The sequence below is a fragment of the Ochotona curzoniae genome, unplaced genomic scaffold (genome assembly GCF_017591425.1).
Source record: "Ochotona curzoniae isolate NIBS_2020 unplaced genomic scaffold, NIBS_Ocur_1.0 contig_46, whole genome shotgun sequence".
Lineage (NCBI taxonomy): Eukaryota > Metazoa > Chordata > Mammalia > Lagomorpha > Ochotonidae > Ochotona > Ochotona curzoniae.
Window position 1 is genome coordinate 6,169,679 of NW_024466340.1, and position 19,718 is coordinate 6,189,396.

The 19,718-nt window shown below is 54.9% G+C and overlaps 1 protein-coding gene across 2 annotated transcripts; it reads right to left on the reverse strand.

Moving 5' to 3' along the window:
* Positions 1 to 121: 121 nt before the first annotated feature.
* Positions 122 to 18,670, reverse strand: DIABLO (diablo IAP-binding mitochondrial protein). 2 transcript variants are annotated; one of them, XM_040987058.1, is made up of 6 exons: positions 18,599 to 18,670; positions 17,872 to 17,998; positions 7,362 to 7,493; positions 6,776 to 6,886; positions 6,532 to 6,628; positions 122 to 499 (listed from the first exon to the last, which is right to left on the reverse strand). In XM_040987058.1, exons 1-6 carry the CDS (start codon positions 18,646 to 18,648, stop codon positions 303 to 305), a joined length of 714 nt encoding a protein of 237 aa, XP_040842992.1. In that variant the 5' UTR covers positions 18,649 to 18,670; the 3' UTR covers positions 122 to 302. The 2 variants fall into 2 exon arrangements, with proteins under 2 accessions (XP_040842992.1, XP_040842993.1); XM_040987059.1 differs by lacking the exon at positions 17,872 to 17,998 and having other exon boundaries at positions 18,599 to 18,668.
* Between the last annotated feature and the right edge of the window lie 1,048 nt (positions 18,671 to 19,718).

The following is a 19,718-nucleotide window of genomic DNA, read 5'->3' on the forward strand; positions in this document are numbered from 1 at the left end:
CACTCAGCCCGGCGTGGCACTGCTCGCTCACGGACCTGCCAGCCGCCCGTGCCCCACTCAGTCCTGGTGAGCGGCAGTGCAAAATCATTTGGAAAATCTAAGAACAGCTACTGAACGTGGGGCAGAACAGAGTCCCCTGGCCAAGGTCAGCACTTCATGTGTGAGGTCAGAGGTCAACTGTGCGGACTGCGGTTCTGGGTTAACAGGGCACCAACCTCCAGCAAGGCATGCTGGGAGTGCCGAGGCCCCTGGCCACACCCCGCTGTCCCCTGTGCGTGGCCGTCAGGGCAGCAGGCACAGCCTCAGTCCTCGCGTAGGTAGGCCTCCTGCTCGGGCTCGCTGCCCTCGTCCCCTTCCTCCTGGGCTTTCTGTCGCAGCTCCTGGGTCTGCGCTTCGGCCAGCTTGGTCTCTGCTTTCTGGGAGAGCTGGCGCACCTCCTGCACCTGCGACTTGACCAGCTGGATGTGACTTCTGGCGGTGACGGAGGCCTGGTCTGCTCCTGCCGAGAGAAGAGAGCGTGCTGAGGGCTGCGCCTGCGCAGAAGGTATGTGCTGACACCAGGAAACGGGGCTGTCTCTCGGGGTCAGTTTGTGACAATGTGCATGGGGCCAGCACTGTGGCACAGCCACTAAAGCTGCTGCCCGTGGCGCTGGCATCCCTTAGGGCGCCAGTTCCGGTTCCAGCTATCCACTCTGGACCAGCTCCCTGCTCATGGCCGGGGCAGACAGCAGAGGTGGGCCCCGCAAGCAGCTCCCGGCCTCGGACGGGCCCGGCTCCAGCCTTGGCGGCCTTGTGGAGCCCTGCCTGTTCTGTCCTTCAAAACCAACTGGCCGCCATTATTTCCACAATTTACATATATGTGCACGAGTATTTTATTGAGCATTCTTTTGTGATTATCCTCCCGGTTGCAGGGTTTTTTTCTTTTAAGATTTTTTATTGGCAAGTCAGATTTACAGATAAAAAGAGACAAAGAAAGGTCTTCCGTCTGCTGCACTCCCCTGCTGACGGCAACAGCTGGACATGAGTTGGAGCTGAGCTGATCCGAAGCCAGGAGCCTCTTCCGGGTCTCCCACATGGGTGCAGGGTCCCAAGGCTTTGGGCCGTCCCCGACTGCTTTCCAGGCCACAAGCAGGAGCTTAGGAAAATGGGGATATGAACTGGCGCCCTATGAGATGCAAGTCCAAGACTTTAGCCACTAGGCTGCTGCGCCGGGACACACTGCCCTCCCCGCCTGCTGTAAGGTGTGATGTAGCCGGGCAGGGAATTCATTTTAAATTGTTCCCTCAAAGATTTGTCAGGAAGGAAGCGTTAGCGCAGAGGGAGCGAGAGGAGTTTCCTATCTGGCGCTCTGGCCCACGAGGCTCCACCCAGGCTCCCCAGGAGCATCACAGGGCTGGACGGGAGGGGAGGCCGTTCCCAGGGCCTTAACCCACTAGGCCACCATGCTGGGCCCACTCTTTATTTCTGACCTTGACAGTGGTCTTGTGTAAGTCACATTTTTTAAATTAAGAAAATCCTCTATTCATAGTAATATTTTTTAAAATTTTTATTAGAAAGGTTTTTTTTTTAAAGATTTTTTTACTGGAAAGTCAGATATACAGAGAGGAGACAGGAAGATCTTCTGTCTGATCATTCACTCCTCAAGTGACCCCAACAGTTGGAGCTGTCGCCCCCCCCAGCTTCCTCTGGGCCTCCCTTGTGGGTGCAGGGTCCCAAGGCTTTGGGCCGTCCTCAACTACTTTCCCAGGCTACAAGCAGGAGCTGCCGGGATTAAAACTGGCACCTATAAGGGATCCTGGCGTGTTCAAGGTGAGGACTTAAACTGGTAGGCTACCGCACTAGGCCCCTGAAGTTTTTTTTATTGGAAAGTCAGAATTAGGGGAGTGGTGAGCCAGTGGACAAAAGAGCCTCCTCAAGTGGCCACAACAGCTGAGCTGAGCTGATCCGAAGCCAGGAGTCTCTTCCAGGTCTCCCACGCGGGTGCAGGTTCCCAAGGCTTTGAGTTGTCCTCCACTGCTTTCCCAGGCCACAAGCAGGGAGCTGGATGGGAAGTAGAGCAGGTGGGACATGAACTGGCACCCACGCACATGGAGCCCTGGCCCCTCAAGGTATGGACCAGCCGTTGAGTCATCGTGCTGGGCCTGAAAAATAAATTTGTTCTCTGCTGGTTCACTCCCCAGATGGCTGCACTAGCTGGAGCTTACTGAGCTGACGTGCTCTGAAGCCAGGATCTTCTTCCTGGTCCTCCCACTTGAGTGAAGGGGCATGCAGCCTTGCTTGGGGCATGCTCTATTGGCCTCCCAGGTCACAGGTAGAGCTGGACTGCCACTGGAGCATCTGGGACAGGAGCTGGCACTGGAAGGTGGAGGGTTAGCCTACTCTGCTGCCACGCCAGCCCTCATAATTGTATTTCTTTGTGGATGCTCAATCCTTTGTTAGTGATTGCTCCAGTGAGAAGTGCTTAGACTCCCCAAATGGCCACAGGGACCGGGGCTGGGCTTGTCCAGGAGCTTCCTCTGCGTCTCCCATGTGGGTGCAGGGCACAAGGACTTGGACGTTCCCCATTGCTTTCCCAGGCCATCAGCATGGAGCTGGATCAGAACTAGACCATATGAGTTGCTGCTGCCAGGGCACGAGGCTTAGCCTGCCAAGCCACGGGGCTGTGCCTGCCCCCGCTTTGTAAAGAGCTATCAGAGAAGGACAAACAGGAAAGACAGACCCACCCACCGGTTCAGTCTGCACATGGTCACCGTCCAGGGCGAGGCCAGCCTGAGCCAGGAACTCCCGCTGGGTTTCCCAAGCGCGAGTAGGGGCCTAAGCACGTGGGCCTTGTTCTCCCAGACGCATTAGGAGGGAGGTGATAGAAGACAGGAAGCAGAGAAGCCGAGACTAGAACCACTGCTCGTGTGGGATGCTGGTGGCTAACGGCACTGTGTCACAGCAGCACCTCCCTCCCCACCACCACCCATAAGATTTTTAACTTCATTTTTCAACTTGTTTTTAAAATTCCTTTACAGTTTCTGTAAGATTTACATAAACCCATAAGTCTCCCAGTGGGGCCAGGGCTGCAGCAAGTTGAGCCTCTGCACCTGTTCCAGTTCTAATACAGCTCCTGGGAAAGCAGATGGCCCAACTTTTGGGGTCCCTGCACCTGTGTTGGGACATCTGGAAGAACATTCTGACCTAGCTCCAGCCGTTGTGGCCCATTTGGGAGTGAAAGAGCAGATAGGAGATTCTGTGACTATACCTTTGAAAAAAAAAAAAGCATTTTTGGGCCCAGCATGGTGGCCTAGCAGCTAAAGTCCTCGCCCTGAATGCGCCGGGATCCCATATGGGTGCTAGTTCTAATCCCAGCAGCTCTACTTACCATCCAGCTCCCTGCTTGTGGCCTGGGAAAGCAGTGGAGGACGGCCCAAGACCTTGGGACCCTGCACCTGCATGGGAGACCTGGAGGAAGCTCCTGGTTCCTGGCTTCAGATTGGCACAGCACCAGCCGTTGCGGTCACTTGGGGAGTGAATCATCAGACAGAAGATCCTTCTTGCTGTCTCTCCTCCTCTCTGTATATCTGCCTTTCCCATAAAAATAAATATAAAATAAATAAATGCCCTATGCATGCAAGGTGAGGACTTTAACCACTACATTATCGCACCAGGCCCAATATATATTTTGTTACTGCAGTGAAATTTCCTGTCATTCATAGTCTTTATAAAGGTCTGAATGTCTCGGGCAGTGTAGTGAGTAAAGCTCCTGCTCATGTGTTAGGGAGCAAGAACCTGTGTGGGAGTCTGTCACCTGCATTTCTGATCCAGCTCCCTGCGAATGTGCCCGGCCGAGCAGTGGAAGATGCCCCAAGTCCTCGGGCCTCTGCACCCACGAGGGAGTCCAGGAGCTCCTGGCATTGGTGCAGCTTGTGGCCATTTGGGAAGTGGACTACAGGTGGACAATCTGCCTCCCCTCCGTTCCCTATCATCGCCTTTCAGATAAGAACTAGACATTCTTAGCTTTACCCGCACCACCACGGGACTGAAACCCCACAGCCCCACTTTCTTTTCCTCTAATTTCCCGTCTTGTTTCAGGTCTTCCTCTGTAAAGTTAGCCAGAATTACAGGAACACAGGAACACAATCTGAAGTGTCGCGAACAAATGTAACCGTTTTTGTTGTGATCACTGCCAGAACTTAGTGCTGTTTGGGATTCTGCCGTTTTTTCTTTCAAGCTCCAAGATTAACTGAAAGATCTCTGTCATCAGCTGGTTTTCTTCCCCAAATGCCCACAAGCTTGGAACTTGAGGTCCTGCCTGGTTGGCAGGTGCCCCAGTACCTGGCCTGTCATCCTGTTATTCCAGACCCAGCAGTCCGAGCTGCACAGGAACCCTTCTTGGATGCTTTGTGTCACCTGCTGAGTCCCAAATACTTTTACAGGTTTTCTCTTTTTAAATGCTTCCTGTTTCAAATCTATGGCTTTTTTCCTTTTCTCACACCTCTACTAATTTTGTTTTAAAATTTATTCCAATTAGAAATCGCCTTACCTGCTGGTTGACCCCACCAACGGCCAGGAGCGTGTGAGTCGCAGGGACCAGAGCTGGAGCAGCCAGGACAGGAACCGCACTGGGCAGGCTGCCAGTGTCACAGGCAGTCGAACACACTCCGGTGCTCCCGGGAGTTAACAGTTCCAGTCTGCTGCATGTTTTCCCCCTTTCCCCAAACTGATTGGATTCTTGAAAGATTGGTTTATTTTACTTGAATCCAGAATTAGAGAAAGATCTTCCAGCTGCTGGCTCACTCCTTAAATGGCTGCAACAGCCAGAATTGGGCTGGTCGGAAGCTTTCCGGGTCTCCGCTGCTTTCCCCCACTACAAGCAGGGAGCTGGATTGGAAGTGGAGCAGCCAGAACACAACCTGGCACCCAAATGGGATGATGGTGACACAGGCAGCCTCTGAAGAATACTTCCAGCAGAATCTGCTCCCTCCCCCCCTTGTGTTTCTGTCTGTTGACAGCCTCCACTCTGCCATTTCAGATCTTTAAAATGGCATCTGCATGGGTTGATGAGCTCAGATCTCATCCCACTGTGTTATTCTGTGACTTTAATCAACTGGGTTGGGGTGGGTGCTGCCTCCCTTGGGCACCAGCATCCCACTGGGGCACTAGTTTGAGTCCCAGCTGCTCCACTTGCATCTGGCTGCTGCTAATGGTCTGGGAGAGCAGTGGAGGATGGCTCAAGTCCCTAGGCCCAACATCCACACAGGAGACCCGGAGAAGCACTAGGCTCCTGTCTGGGCCCGTTTCAGGAGTAAGAACAGACGGAAGATCTTTCTCCTCTTCTCTCTACTTGTAGTCCAGCTCCCTGAACGGCCCAGGAAAGCAGCAGAGGGTGGCTCAAGTCCTCAGGTTCCCACAGCCACACGAGAGACCAAGAAGCAGCTCCCAGAACAAGCTATTCAGCCACATGAGGAGTGAACCAACACATTCATGACCTGACTTCCTTATCTCTCTTGTCTTTCCAAATAAATATTTTTTAAAACTTATTGGGGGCCCCAGTGTGGGAGGCTAGTGGCGCAAGTCCTCACCTTACACATGCTGGGATCCCACATGGATGGCAGTTTGTATCCTGGCAGTCCTGCTTCCCATCCAGCTCCCTGCTTGTGGCCTGGGAAAGCAGTCGAGGTGGCCCAGAGCTTGGGACCCTGCATGGAGACCAGGAGAAGCTCCTGGCTTCAAATCAGCTCTGGCCATTGTGGCCACGTGGGGGAGTGACTCATTGGACTGAAGACCCTCCTCTCTGTATATCAGAACTTCTGATAGAAATAAATGTAAAATACATATATACGTGTGTATATGTATATATGTATGTATATATATAAAAGTTATTGGGAAGGTGGATCAGATTCAGAGAGGAGGAGACAGAAAAATCCTCCATCTGCTCGTTCACTCCCCAGGTGGCTGTACTGGCCAGAGCTGAGCTGATCCAAAGCCAGGATCTAGGAAACTCTTCCGGGTCTCCCACGCGGGTGCAGGTCCCAAGGCTTTGGGCCGTCCGCCACTGCTTTCCCAGGCCACAAGTAGGGAGATGGGAAGTAGAGCTGCCAGGATTAGAACCGGTGCCCATATGGGATCCCAATGCTTACAAGGAGAGCATTTAGGCACTGAGCCACTGCACCAGGCCCCAAAATAAATCTCTTTAAAATAGGGGTCTATGGCGTGATAGCCGTTAAGCCCCAGCTCTTCACATATAGGCACCAGCTAGAATCCTGCCTGTTCCTCTTCCTACCCCACGGTCCAGGAGAAGCTCCTGAACTTGGACTGGCCCAGTACCAGCCACTTGGAGAGTGATCCAGCGGATGGAAGATCTTTTTCTCCTTGTCTCTAACTTTGCTTTTTGAATAAAAATAAATACATCTTAATATATAATAAATAGGGTTATAAAAAATAAAGTTGATGAGCTTCTTTTCTCTGCGGTGTGAGTCACAACAGGCCGCAGGCCACCGAAATGCGTCCCGGGAGAGGGCGAGGAGCCCGGAGCTGGCAGCCTACCCGTCTGGTACGCAGCCTCTGCTGCCATCTCGGAGAGACCGAGTGCTGTCATCCAGGTCGTTTCCAGCTTCAAATATTCTTGTTGTTTTGAAGTCATCTGTAGGTGGAGAGGTTTTACATGCGATGGCAGCTTTAGGGGAGTTACCAGCCAGACCCCAGGCGTGAGGCGCCACACCGAGGCGGGAGCGCGGACACACACGCCTGCCTGCCGGCTCACCTCCACCACGCCTGCCCGCCGGCTCACCTCCACTCTGGCTCCTATGATCACCTGCCACACTTCATCCTCCTCCTGCGAGTTCATCTTCCCAAGCAAGCTTGTGTATTGTCGGTACAAAGAAACCAGGGTGTAAACGGCCTACAAACAGAATACAGGGGTGAGGCACTGGGCGGGAAGGCTCACCGAGAAAGCCTGTCCTTTTTGGGAAAGTTGGTTACAAGTCAGAAGGTATGGAGAAGGCAAAGTCGGAGATGGAGGAAAAGCTATAGGAAAATGCAAGTCAACTACATGTACGAGAGAGGGATTTTGTTACTTCCGCTGGAGAGATGTCTCTGGTGCTAGGTGTTGGGATGGGTTGACCCCTAAGTAAACCAGATCATACTGGCTTATTTTAATGCACTGGGCTGCTGAGATCTTTGCACTTCACAACGAAGGCCCTGACAAAGCACTCGCTGGTGATGCAGTCAGGACTAGAAACGCTGTCGTAAAGCTCCGGCACACAGTATTTCACTCTGTGGCTCCGAGCTCTGCTGCCACTGCTCGGCCCTCGGGCTGGCAGGCAGCACGCCCAGCCTGGGCACACACGCAGTGCTCGCCCGCAGAGGAGGCCTACCTTAGTATACTCAGTGATGGCTTCAATCAACGCGTACGTGGTTTGCGAGAGAAAGGTCGAGGTGCTGTCTGTTACCAGGGACACGGCTCTCCTCATTAATGCGTCACTGCTGAGAGAATGCGGCTCTGATTTCTGAAAGAGACAAACAGTTACTCAACTTTTTGAAAGGCCGCCTCACAGAGCTCTTCCATCCTGCAAGAGCCAGAGCTGCAACAGGCCAATGCCAGGAGCCTGTGGCTCCAGTCTGAGTGCCAGGCAGGCAGGCAGCCAGGCTAGAGCGTAGGCACCTGCTGCCTCATGAGCCAGGAGTGGGAGGCAGCCATCAAAGTGGCAGGGCCAGATGGGCTGCAGGCGCCCCAAGCAGCTGCTTCATGAGCTGTGTCACACACCAGCCTGTAAGGTTGAGAACCTGGTCACAGCTGGCCATGTACAACCTGCAATGCTCTTTAAGCTGCATCTGCACTCGACTCCTTTGCGTGAAGGAGTCCGGGGTTCTAGTCCGACTAAGCACAGCAGACGCTGTCCAGCTACTCTGATTTTGGCTTCAAGGAACAAAGCATTTCTTCTATTAAACATTAATGATTATAACCAACTGTGTCACGAAGCTATGAGAGCAACGTGAGACGCTTGAGAAGTTCAGTGTTCAAGGATTTAGAGTAAGTGCGGAGGGGGAGGTGGGAAAAGCGACCCCCGAGAACTGGACACACGCCATCCATCCGGTGTCGTGGGCTGTGACAGCACGCCCTGTGCAGGACAGTGAACGGACTGCCAGGCGTTGCCAGCTTAGAAGCAGCCCCAGGTGCCCAGGTCCTGGTCGCGGCCCTCCTGTGCCCGGCTCCAGGGCTCCTGCACCCGCTCAGCAGGCCTGCACGGATCCAGCAGATGGAAAGCTAGCTCTGTCTCTCAGCTGATCCAAAGCCTGCAGCCTCTTCCGGGTCTCCCACGTGGGTGCAGGCTCCCAGGGACTCGGGCGCCCTCCACTGCTCTCCCAGGCTACAGGCAGGGAGCTGGAAGGAATGTGGTGCCCATACGGATGCTGGTGCTGCAGGCACAGGAATAGCCTGTTGAGCCACCATGCCGCTCCAATAAATGATTTTTAGAAATTTATTTTTTATTGGCAAGGCAGATATACAGAAAGGAGAGAGATTTTCCACCTGCTGATTCACTCCCACGTGACCACTATAGCCGGTGCCGAGTCGATCCAAAGCCAGGAGCCAAAAGCCTTTCTTCCAGGTCTCCCATGTAGGTGCAGGCTCTCCCAGGCCACAAGCAGGGAGCTGGATGCGAAGTGGGGCCGCCAGAATTAGAACTGGCACTCATATGGGATCCTGGCGCATGCAAGGTGAGGACTTTAGACACTAGGCTACTGCGCTGGACCCAAATTTTTAAAGGTGCCAGAAGAAACCAGTTCTCTCGTATCTGTTTAGACTTACCGTACGTTGAAAGTGGCAGTCAAAATAAAGTTTTGCTACGTGAACAAATCAGGAATTTTGCTCATCTTGGATCTCATTCATGTAATTATTATTATTTTTTTAAGATTTATTTATTTTTATTGGGAAGTCAGATATCAGAAAGGAGGAAAGACAGAGAGAAAGAAAGCTCTTCCATCCGATGATTCACTACCCAAGTGACCGCAATGGCCGGTGTTGTGCTGATCCGGAGTCAGGAGCCAGGAGCTTCCTCCAGGTCTCCCACACGGGTGCAGGGTCCCAAGGCTTTGGGCCGTCCTTGACTGCTTTCCCGGGCCACAAGCAGGGAGCTGGATGGGAAGTGGAGCAGTTGGGACACGAACAGGCACCCACATGGGATCCCGGTGCATGCAAGGCAAGGACATTAGCTGCTAGGCCACCATGCCGGGCCCATCTCATTCATGTAATTATTAAGTAGTCATTACGTAGCTTGTACTAAGGCTAATATGGGAGACTATCTCTGTTTAAGAGAAGTTAACTCTGACATTCTGAAAACAAACCTTCACGTGCATTCTGCAAGGTCCCCCTGGCCAGCCGTCCTGGCGGCCTTACTCGGTGCAGAGCAGTGAGGGGAGGACTTCCAGGTGACGGCCAGGCATCTGGCAGGATGCTAAGATGCCACTGCGAGCCTGAACCCTGGACTGCATGGCAGCCAGCTTCTGGCCCCTTCCAGCTGACGGACACCCTGGGAGGGAGCAGGGGATGGCCCAAGTCCTCGGGGTCCTGCCCCCGCCTCCTCCTGGCTGCAGCCTGGTCCGACCTAGCTATGGTGGGCATCCAAGATCTGTCTGTCTGTTATGCAAACATTCGTTTTTTTAAAGTTCAAGAGAAATTAGAATTAAAAGGAAGGTTTATAGGGCCAGTGCAGTAGTGTAGCAAGCTAATCCTCAGCTTATGGTGCTGGCATCCCGTATAGGCACGAGTCCCAGGTCCCCCGCTGACCCAGCTCCCAGCTCCCAGCTCCGGAATGGCCAGCTCCTGCCATTAGGACCATTTGGGAGTGAACTAGTGGATGGAAGATGTGTTTCTCACTTTGTAACTCTGAAATAAAATAAATACTAAAACAAAACAAAACAAAATCAAAATCAAAACATTTTTAGTTGGAAAGTATTTGAAATTTAATTTGATTTTTTTTTCCACTGGAAAGTCAGATTCACAGAGAGGAGGAGACAGACAGGAAGATCTTCCGTCTGTCTGCTAGCTGACTGCCCAAGCAGCCACAGCGCCGGGGGCTGAGCCGATCTGAAACCAGGAGCCAGGAGCTTACTCCGGGCCTCCTATGTGGGTATACAGGGTCCCAAGGCTTTGAGCCGTCCTCGACTGCTTTCCCAGGCCACAGGCAGGGAGCTGGAAGGGAAGTGGAAGCAGCCAGGACATGAACTGGTGCCCACATATGATCCCAGCGCATGCAAGGCAAGGACATTATCTACTAGGCTACCACACCGGGCCCTAAAAAACTTCTTAAAATTGTTTTGGTGGACCCGGCGCAATAGCCTAGTGGCTAAAGTCCTTGCCTTGCATGTGAAGGGATCCCATATGGGTGCCAGTTCTAATCCCAGTAGCTTTGCTTCCCATCCAGCTCCCTGCTTATGGCCTGGGAAAGCAGTCAAGGACGGCCCAAAGCCTTGGAACCCTGCACCCGTTGGGAGACCCGGAAGAGGTTCCTGGATCCTGGCTTTGGATCAGCATAGCATTGGCCGTTGCACTGACTGCTGTGGTCACTTGGGGAGTGAATCATCGGACGCAAGATCTTTCTCTCTGTCTTTCCTCCTATCTGTATATATATATTTGGCTTTGCAATTAAGATAAATAAATCTTTAGAAATTAAAGACAATAACTAGCTTTTACACTAAATTTTTTCTTTAAAAAAAATTTTCTTTGGGAGCCAGTGCTACGGCATAGCAGGGAAAGCTGCTGCCTGCAATGCTGACATCCCACAGGAATGCCAGCTTGAGTCCCAACTGCCCCACTTCTGATCCAGCTCCCTGTTAAGAGCCAGGGAATAGCAGAAGATGCTCAAGGACTTGGTTAACTGCCACCCACGTGGGAGACCTTGAAGAGGCACCAGGTCTTGGCTTTGGCCTGGCCCAAGTCTGGCCGTCGTGACAGCTATTTAAGGAGTGACCCAGGGCCCGGCGCAGTGGCACAGTGGTTAAGGTCCTCGCCTTGCACGCCCGGGATCCCATACGGGCGCCGGTTCTAATCCCGGCAGCCCCGCTTCCCTTCCAGCTCCCTGCCTGTGGCCTGGGAAGGCAGTCGAGGACGGCCCAAAGCTTTGGGACCCTGCAGCCGCATGGGAGACCCAGAAGAGGCTCCTGGCTTCAGATCGGCATAGCATCGGCCCGTTGCGCTCACTTGGGGAGTGAATCATCGGATGGAAGATCTTCCTCTCTGTCTCTCCTCTCTGTATATCCACCTTTCCAATAAAAATAAAATAAATCTTTAAAATAAAAAAAAAAGAGTGACCCAGCAGATGGAAGTTCTGACTTACAAACAAGCAAATCATTTTTTCAGAGAAATGATTTCTTCCTGCCTCTCCTCCTCTCTGTATATCTGACTTCCCCATTTAAAAAAAAAAGATGAATGTGTGAGGTACAGATGCAGTGAGCGGTGACAAAACCCCCTATTCGTGATTCATCCTGAACACTTGCCATAGTGGCTGTGAAAGGCACCCAGTGGGGAGACACTGACCCGGAACCTGACCTTGCACCTCTGAGCCCACGCACCACCCTCGCTGCCTATGAACTTGCTGAAGTACTTGCATTAACTTTCCCCACAAATCACACAGCTGGACTCCTAACCGAATCCCCTCACTCCACAGTCTGTGCCTTTCCATCCCCTGCTGGGGGAGAGCCCCTCGGGGATTACCACCCATGCTGCCAGCTGGACGGGGGAAGGAGCATTGGCTAGAAAACAGGAAGGGTTATAAAGAGACGTGGGCCTGGCCTGCAGACGGCTGGCCCCAGAATGGCCAGGCATGGCAAGCGCAAGCGGGGAAAAGAATGCACTTAGCTGCATGCAGCTGTAGCCGGGAACACAACCTGGCTGTGGCAGACTGGGCTGGTACTGCAGCCTCAGCCACCGGCTGCAGTGTCAACACCTCAGTCCCCCACACACGCCAGCCTGAGTCCTGATGGCTCCATGCCGACCCAGCTCTCTCCAATGGCCTGGGGACACAGCGGAGGACGGTCCACATGCTGCACCTCTGCACACATGCGGGAGACCAAGCAGCAGCACCGGGTCGATTTCCACCTGGCCCAGACAAGCTGCATCCACGTGGTCACTTGGAAAAAGACGGGCCTGCCAAGGCACCGCGGAGCTCAGAGCAGAGCTGCTGGGGACAGCGTGAGGCGGTGAGGAGCTGAAGCTCTGCCGAAGGACCCAGCACCCAGGGCCTTAGACTGTGGGACATCAAGGACCCCGTGGGGACTGGCACCATGGCATACTAGGCTAAGCTTTCACCTGGGGTCTTGGCCACTCCACTTTTCATCCTGCATCCTGCTCCTGGCCTGGGGAAGCAGCAGAGAATGGGCCAAGTCAAGTCCTTGGGCCCCTGAACTGACGTGCAAGACCTGAAAGAAGTTCCAGCTCTGGCCACTGTGGCTATTTGGGGAGTCTTTCCTCTCTCTGTAACTCTATCCTCTCTCTGTAACTCTACCTTTCAAATAAGAAGTAAATCTTCATACGCCATCTCATTAGAACCACCCCAAAGTGATAAGCATCCACAAATCAAAAGGTAATTATGGTAATGTAGTAGGTGAATCCACCTGTTAGCGTCAGCATCCCACATAGACACCAAGGTGTCCTGGATGCTCCATCTGCAATCCGGCCAGGGCAGTGCATCTCCCTGGAGAACTGCAACAAGCTCCCGGCCATGGAGCGGCTGAGCTAAGGCCACTGGACCATTTGGCAGTGAACCAGTGAATGGAAAATCCTAAAAACTGAGCTAACACTGGCCTGTGGTTTAGTGCTGAGGCACACACAGCACAGCCGAAGGGAAGCTTGGTCAGGGCGGGGCTTGTGGCTGAGCGCTGGCAGCCACGGAAATGCAAGCCAGGGGCACCTGCCGAGCCGAGGCTTGTTAGTCTATCATGTAGTGCTTCCCTGTAAGAATCTAACAGCCGAAGCCTGATCAAGCTCGTTTCCTGGGAAGCAACCAGTAGCCTTCACGCCCACTCGGAAGGCTGCTTTGGGGAGGCTGGACCCCCACGCGTGGCCCTTTTCCGGCCTGGCCTAGCGTGGTGGTGCAGGTACAGCTAATCCCACACCCCCCCCCCCCAGGCCGGTGACCTTAGGGGCGTGGCCAGACCCAAGCCCGGGCCGGGAAGAGGGGCGGGGCTGACGCTCGGGGACGTGACCCCCGGCAGTATGGCTGCCGGGGTCCCCAAGCCCAACCAAGCTCGTCGCCTGGGAAGCAACCAGCAGTCTTCACACCCACTCAGAAGACTGCTTCGGGGCGGCCAGTGCGCCAGTTGTCGCCAGGCTTTGCCTGCTGGCCGCCCGGCCAGGGAGCCCTGAGAAATTGGTTCTCTGTATGCTGCTCAAGACGGCTTCATGCTGAAGCTACGGCGTTTTGGGGACACCAAGCAACCCTAAAGATTTCCAACGGCTGTAAATCTCCCTCAGACGAATCTGCTGCTATCATGGTTTCACTCCATAAGTTCCGAATGATCGAATGATCGTAACTCCCAATATAATGCCAATTCCTTTCCTTACGATACACAGTAACTGGGTGGGAACATAGAGAAATCTCTCATTTCCCTTGAAAAAGCTAGGAATCCACGTAGTGTAACCTGCAGGAACTGGATAAGTATCTTAAAGTTGATAGATCCAGATCAGCATTAGACAATAGCAAAAGCTATAATGACACACAGGGGGAATTAGGAACGACCCAAACAGTCTATTAACAAGTGGTCATTTGCACAGAATAGGGGAGAACCCCAGAGCGGAACAGAGGGACTGGAGGAGGCTTATCCCCCACCCATACGGACTCCCGGACTCCCACCAAGGTCTATCAGAACGGACACAAGAACGTCAACGCAACTGCCAAAGAGAACACGGGGATCTGAAATGCCTCCGAATGCTGTGAAACCAGAGGACAGACACCCCCTCTCTTTGGACCAACTACACGAGATGGAAGAAGCCCGAGTCCTTCCACATAGGAACCAACGACATCAGAACAACAACTAGGAACCACGATTGGTCATCAGAACCAGAAGATCAATAAACTTCCGGCGGGACAGTGGGGGAGGAATCCTCTCCAGTCCTTACCTAGGTCCAGCTCTGGGCCTCCACCCCCTATAAAGACCAACAAGGTTCCTCCTAACCCCCTCCCCCCTACACACACACACACACACACACACACACACACACACACACACACACACACACACTCATATACACACACTAATAGGATGAGATAACCAAAGAACAATAAAGATAGGTCATCAAGGACTCACTCATATACTATTAGATGGAACATAAAGAACAAGTACTCATTAGCAAGGTATGAGAGATTTCTCTGCAACAGCCCCCAAAATCGTTACACACCTCAATTGAGGAGGTGACATTGAAATAGTTGTAGAAGGTAATCAAGAACTTACATGCAATTTTAACATATTGTCTACTCAATACTATGTCAGATATCTAATGTTTGCCTGGATTTAACCTGTAATTTATGCTTGGTTGATTGTTACTTTTTGAACCTGTCACTGATACTGTCTAAACCCAGAGGTGTGGAAGAATTGAACTTTTTAAAAAATTTTTATTTATCTATTTATTTTTTATTTAACATATTGTTCACTCAACACTATACCAATTAATCCCATAACATTGTATATCGACGCTGATGTTTTGTTGGGGGTTTTAACTGACCGGAACTTTACTCTGTTAGCTCTACCTTCAGACCAGAGAAGGTCTCCCCAAGAGGCCACTGAACTTATCTGGACAATAAGACATTGGACTTTATGCTAGGTACATGCTTACAATGAAGGAATTTCAACTGAACTTGAAACGCGGTTATGCAGCAAGATGGAGCAATCCACTATGGGAGGAGGGGTGTGGTAGGGGTGGGGGGACTCCCCAGTGCTTATAAAACTGTATCACATAATACAATGTTAACAAGAATATATATATAATAAAAAAGAAAGAAAAAAAAAAGAATCTAACAGCCTAAGAACTTTTTTTTTTTAATATTTTCTTATTTTTATTGGAAAGTCAGATATACAGAGAGGAGGAGAGACAGAGAGGAGGATCTTTCCCCATGTGGCCGCAACGGCTGGAGCTAAGCCAATCCGAAGCCAGGAGCCCAGAGCTTCTTCTGGGTCTCCCATGTGGGTGCAGGGTCCCAAAGCTTTGGGCCATTCTCAACCGCTTTCCCAGGCCACAAGCAGGGAGCTGGATGGGAAGCAGGGCCACTGGGATTAGAACCGCAACCCACAGGGGATCCTGGTGTGCTGAAGGTGAGGACTTTAGCTACTACGCTATCATGCCAGGCCCAGAACGTTAATTTTTAAAAATGAGGTGCCCCCTCCTGAGCACCATCTCAGCTTCTTTTCCAGCTTAACTCAGACTGCTGTTCCCAAAGCCGAGTTCTCGACGTGGTCCTCACGTCTCAGTCGAGTTCATTCTTTCAGCTGTTCTTGCCTTTTACTCTGTCACAGATTTCTGTGAAAGGCAGACAGCCAGAGGAACTTCCCTCCTCAGTGGCCACAGCAGCCAGGTCTCACAGGCTGAGCAGGAAACCAGGGGCTCTCGGTGAGGAAGAGGCAGTGGCCAGGGCCCAGCTGCATTTCGGCTCACAGGAAGCCAGGTGGGAAGAGGAGCACCTGCATATGGGACCCCAACATCACTGGTGGTGGTTCTACCCACTGCACCACAATGCCTACTCATGCTTAGGACTTAAAAACCTTGGAATTGGGCCTGGTACGGTAGCCTAGCAGCTAAAGTCCTCGCCTTGCATGTATATGGATCCCATATGGGTGCTGGTCCTAATCCCGGCGGCCCCTCTTCCCATCCAGCTCCCTGCTTGTGGCCTGGGAAAGCAGTGGAGGACGGACCAAAGCCTCGGGACCCTGCACCCACGTGGAGACCTGGAAGAGGCTCCTGGCTTAATCAGCTCAGCTCCAGCCGTTCTGGCTACCTGGGCAGTGAATCATCGGATGGATCTTCCTGTCTCCTCCTCTCTATATATCTAACTTTCCAATAAAAATTATATAAATAAAATAAACCCTAAAAAAAAAACAACAAAGAAACAAAACGCTTGGAATCTAGGTTATTTATCCATGTCCAGCGCGTCATCAACTCCTACTGGCCATTTCCTGCTGCCTACCTGGTCCGACACTGCCCTGCTGCTCCTGTCTGTAGCAACAGCCTTCAGTTGGCTTGCCTAACTCCAGAGACAAATTTTAGAAGTTTTAAAATGTGCAGCAGGGGCCCTGGCGCTGTGGCCTAGCGGCTAAAGTCGTCATCTTGAATGCGCTGGGATCCCATATGGGCGCCAGTTCTAATCCTGGCTGCTCCACTTCCCATCCAGCTCCCTGCCTGTGTGGCCTGGGAAAGCAGTCAAGGACGGCCCAAAGCTTTGGGACCCAAAGCTTTGCACCCGCGTGGGAGACTCGGAAGAGGTTCCCAGTTCCCAGCTTCGGATCGGTGCAGCACCAGCCATTGCGGCCACTTGGGGGGTGAATCATCGGACGGAAGATCTTGCTCTCTGTCTCTCCTCCTCTCTGTATCTGACTTTGTAATAAAATACATAAATAAATCTTTGAACAACAACAAAAATATGTGCAGAGGCAAGGCCTACAGTGCCAGCATCCCACTTGGCATCCCAGCTGCCCACCTCTGCCGCAGCTCCCTGCCACACCGCGGAAACAGTGGAGGCCGCCTCCGGATGCACGAGGAGGCAGCTCTGGTTCCCGGGCTCCTCGGGCCCGCCCGGCCATCTGCGGCGTGAAGGAGCAGAGGGCAGACACCCTTCGCTGCCTTCAGTGTTAACAAACAAAAGCTTCAAAACTCCAGTCAGATAATAGCAATCAGCTGTAAACATGTGTGGCTCCTTTTTCAGAAAAAATCCGAAGCTTTCCAATAGTCCACAAGAGACCAACACACAAGCCTGGCCTCACCGGAGGGTCATTTAGAAAGCCACGGAGGGGCCGGCCTGTGCAGCAGCAAGGAGCCAGGTCGAGTCTGGCTGCTCCACTTCAGTCCCAGGGGCCCGGGAGCCTTCAGTTTCTGCCACCCGGTGGGAGACCAGATAGAACACCTGGCTCCTGGCTATTGAGGCCATGCAGGGAGTAAAAACAGCAGAAGCGTGTAACACCACTTTTCCATAACTTAAAAAAAACAAAAAAACAAACAAAAAAAAACTATGTGAAAGTTAAACAGAGAGAGATTCTCCATCTCCTGGTTCACTCCCCAAATGGCTGCAGCGGCGGGTGATGGCAGGCTCCACATCCGCTCTCCCACGCGAGTGCGGCCGAGCACAGGGTCCATCCCCCCTGCCTTCCCAGGCGCGCTGACAAGACATCTAGCTAAGCCGTGAACAGCCGGGACTCAAACCAGCGCCTCTGGGATGCCAGTGCTGCAGGCAGTGGCTTTACCTACTGAACCACAAGACCGACCTCTCTTCACTCACTGCTCTGTAGCCACAGGCCTTCGCATGCGGTCCTCGTGTTGGCCGAGCTGTCCCATGGATGCCACATCCCGGCACGAAGGCCTTCACCAGTGACAACAGCCACTTCGCTCTAAAAGTTTCACTTACTTGGAAGGCAGAGTGAGAAGCAGACAGCTCCCACCCTCTGGCTCACGCCGCAAGGCCGCAGCAGCGGGGCAGGGCTAGGGCCGGCCGGGAGCCCGGGCGAGCGGGAAGCAGAGCTGCTCTGGGCCGGCTTCCCCACCTGCCCGCATCCCCTCTCCCCTCCCAAGGTGCTCTTCCAGCTCATCAGCTCGGCGTGCATTCTCTACACCTGGAAGCATGGAGAGCGGCTCGGCCGCCTCCCCGCGCCCCGTGGGACTTGCGGGGGCGCCAAGTGCCCACCTACCTGGGCGATGGGAACCGCACAGAGGGTGACTCCAAATCCAAAGGCCACCGCTTTGCGCCAGGGCCTCCCCAGCTCCGACAGGCAGCGCTTCCTCAAGCTGGCCGCGGCAGGAACGCAGCGCCCGTGCCTGCAGAGACGGGGGTCGAGGTCGGGGATGGCGGCCAGGGCTCCCCACATCTTCCCTGTAGTGCTTCCTGCCCTACTTCGACGCCCTGGACTTCCGAGGGGTCCCCCGGAGCAGCCCGGGGTCGGGGTGGGAGTACGAGGGGTCACCCAGGGCAGCCCGGGGTCGGGGTGGGCGTCCGAGGGGCCCCCGGAGCAGCCCGGGGTCGGGGTACGAGGGGTCACCCAGGGCAGCCCGGGGTCGGGGTCTGAGGGGTCACCCAGGGCAGCCCGGGGTCGGGGTGGGCGTCCGAGGGGTCACTCAGGGCAGCCCGGGGTCGGGGTGGGCGTCCGAGGGGTCACTCAGGGCAGCCCGGGGTCGGGGTGGGCGTCCGAGGGGCCCCCGGAGCAGCCCGGGGTCGAGGCCCGGTCTTCAGGGGCCGAAGTCACCGGAAAGCGGCCGCGAGACCACAGTCCGGGGCTTGACCGGGAAGTTGGGGGGCGGAGGCCTCAGAGGCTGGACGCCGCGGCTCGCTCGGGCCCGGCCGAGAAGGGCGCGTCGGGAAGGCCACGGCGCTCGCCAGGTCGCCTCCCACCCACCGTCCCCCCACGGCCGCACGGCTACCTGAGCAGGGAGGACACGCTCCGCGACAGCCAAGTCCTCAGGGCCGCCATCCCGCGGCGGGTGGACGCTGGACGCACGCGCCGGAAGTGACGCGGCTCCGTGGGTGGGGAGAGGGCCAGATCTCATGGCCACGCCCCCGCAGAGAACGCACTTGGGATTGGCCGGGCGAGCGGGCGGGGGCGGGGCTTAGGGTAACGGCTGAAACGGTCGCGCAGGGACTCCAACCGCCCGAGGCTCGACGCGGACTGGACGGGGCCGGGGCCGGACGGGGCCCAGGCTGGACGGGGCCGGGCGCGCGGCGCTGTCACTTCAGCACCAGGAAGTAGGTGGTCCAGCCGGCCAGCAGCAGCGCCCCGAGGAGCACGGTGTAGCTGAGCAGCACGAAGGCCAGCAGTTCCCGCAGCAGCTGCAGCACGTGGAGGGTCGACGAGCCCGGCATGGCCCTGTGCGGGAGCCGGGACAGCCCGTCAGCAGGGCGGCTGCGGCCCCCGAAGGCCGCCTTCCCCGACACCCGCAGGAACGCCTCGCGACCCCGAGGCGGCTGCCCGCCCCGCCGCCGGGACCCTCCCTCCCGCGCCGTCTCCTCCAACCATTCGTGCACCGTCAATGTGGTGGGAGCGCTTCTTTCCCACCGCTCAAACCGCATCCCCAGGTGTGGGTCCCCACGCCTGCCAGCTCCCGGGTGACCCCCACGCCTGCCCCCGGCCAGCCAGCTCCCCGGGTGACCCCCGGCCTGCCAGCTCCAGGATGACCCCCCACGCCTGCCCCCGGCCTGCCAGCTCCCGGGTGACCCCCACGCCTGCCCCCGGCCAGCCAGCTCCAGGATGACCCCCCACGCCGGCCCCCGGCCAGCCAGCTCCAGGATGACCCCCATGCCTGCCCCATGCCTGCCAGCTCCAGGATGACCCCCCATGCCTGCCCCCGGCCTGCCAGCTCCCGGGTGACCCCCCATGCCTGCCCCATGCCTGCCAGCTCCAGGATGACCCCCCATGCCTGCCCCCGGCCAGCCAGCTCCAGGGTGACCCCCATGCCTGCCAGCTCCCGGGTGACCCCCCACGCCTGCCAGCTCCCGGGTGACCCCCCATGCCTGCCCCCGGCCAGCCAGCTCCAGGATGACCCC

Excerpts from the sequence above, each read along its gene's own strand:
- DIABLO (XM_040987058.1), bottom strand. The coding sequence starts at position 18,648 with ATGGCGGCCCTGAGGACTTGGCTGTCGCGGAGCGTGTCCTCCCTGCTC. Across the intron at positions 7,494-17,871 it reads GTGCGGTTCCCATCGCCCAG|AAATCAGAGCCGCATTCTCT; the intron begins GTAGGTGGGCAC and ends TGTCTCTTTCAG. Across the intron at positions 6,629-6,775 it reads TCATAGGAGCCAGAGTGGAG|ATGACTTCAAAACAACAAGA; the intron begins GTGAGCCGGCGG and ends CTCCACCTACAG.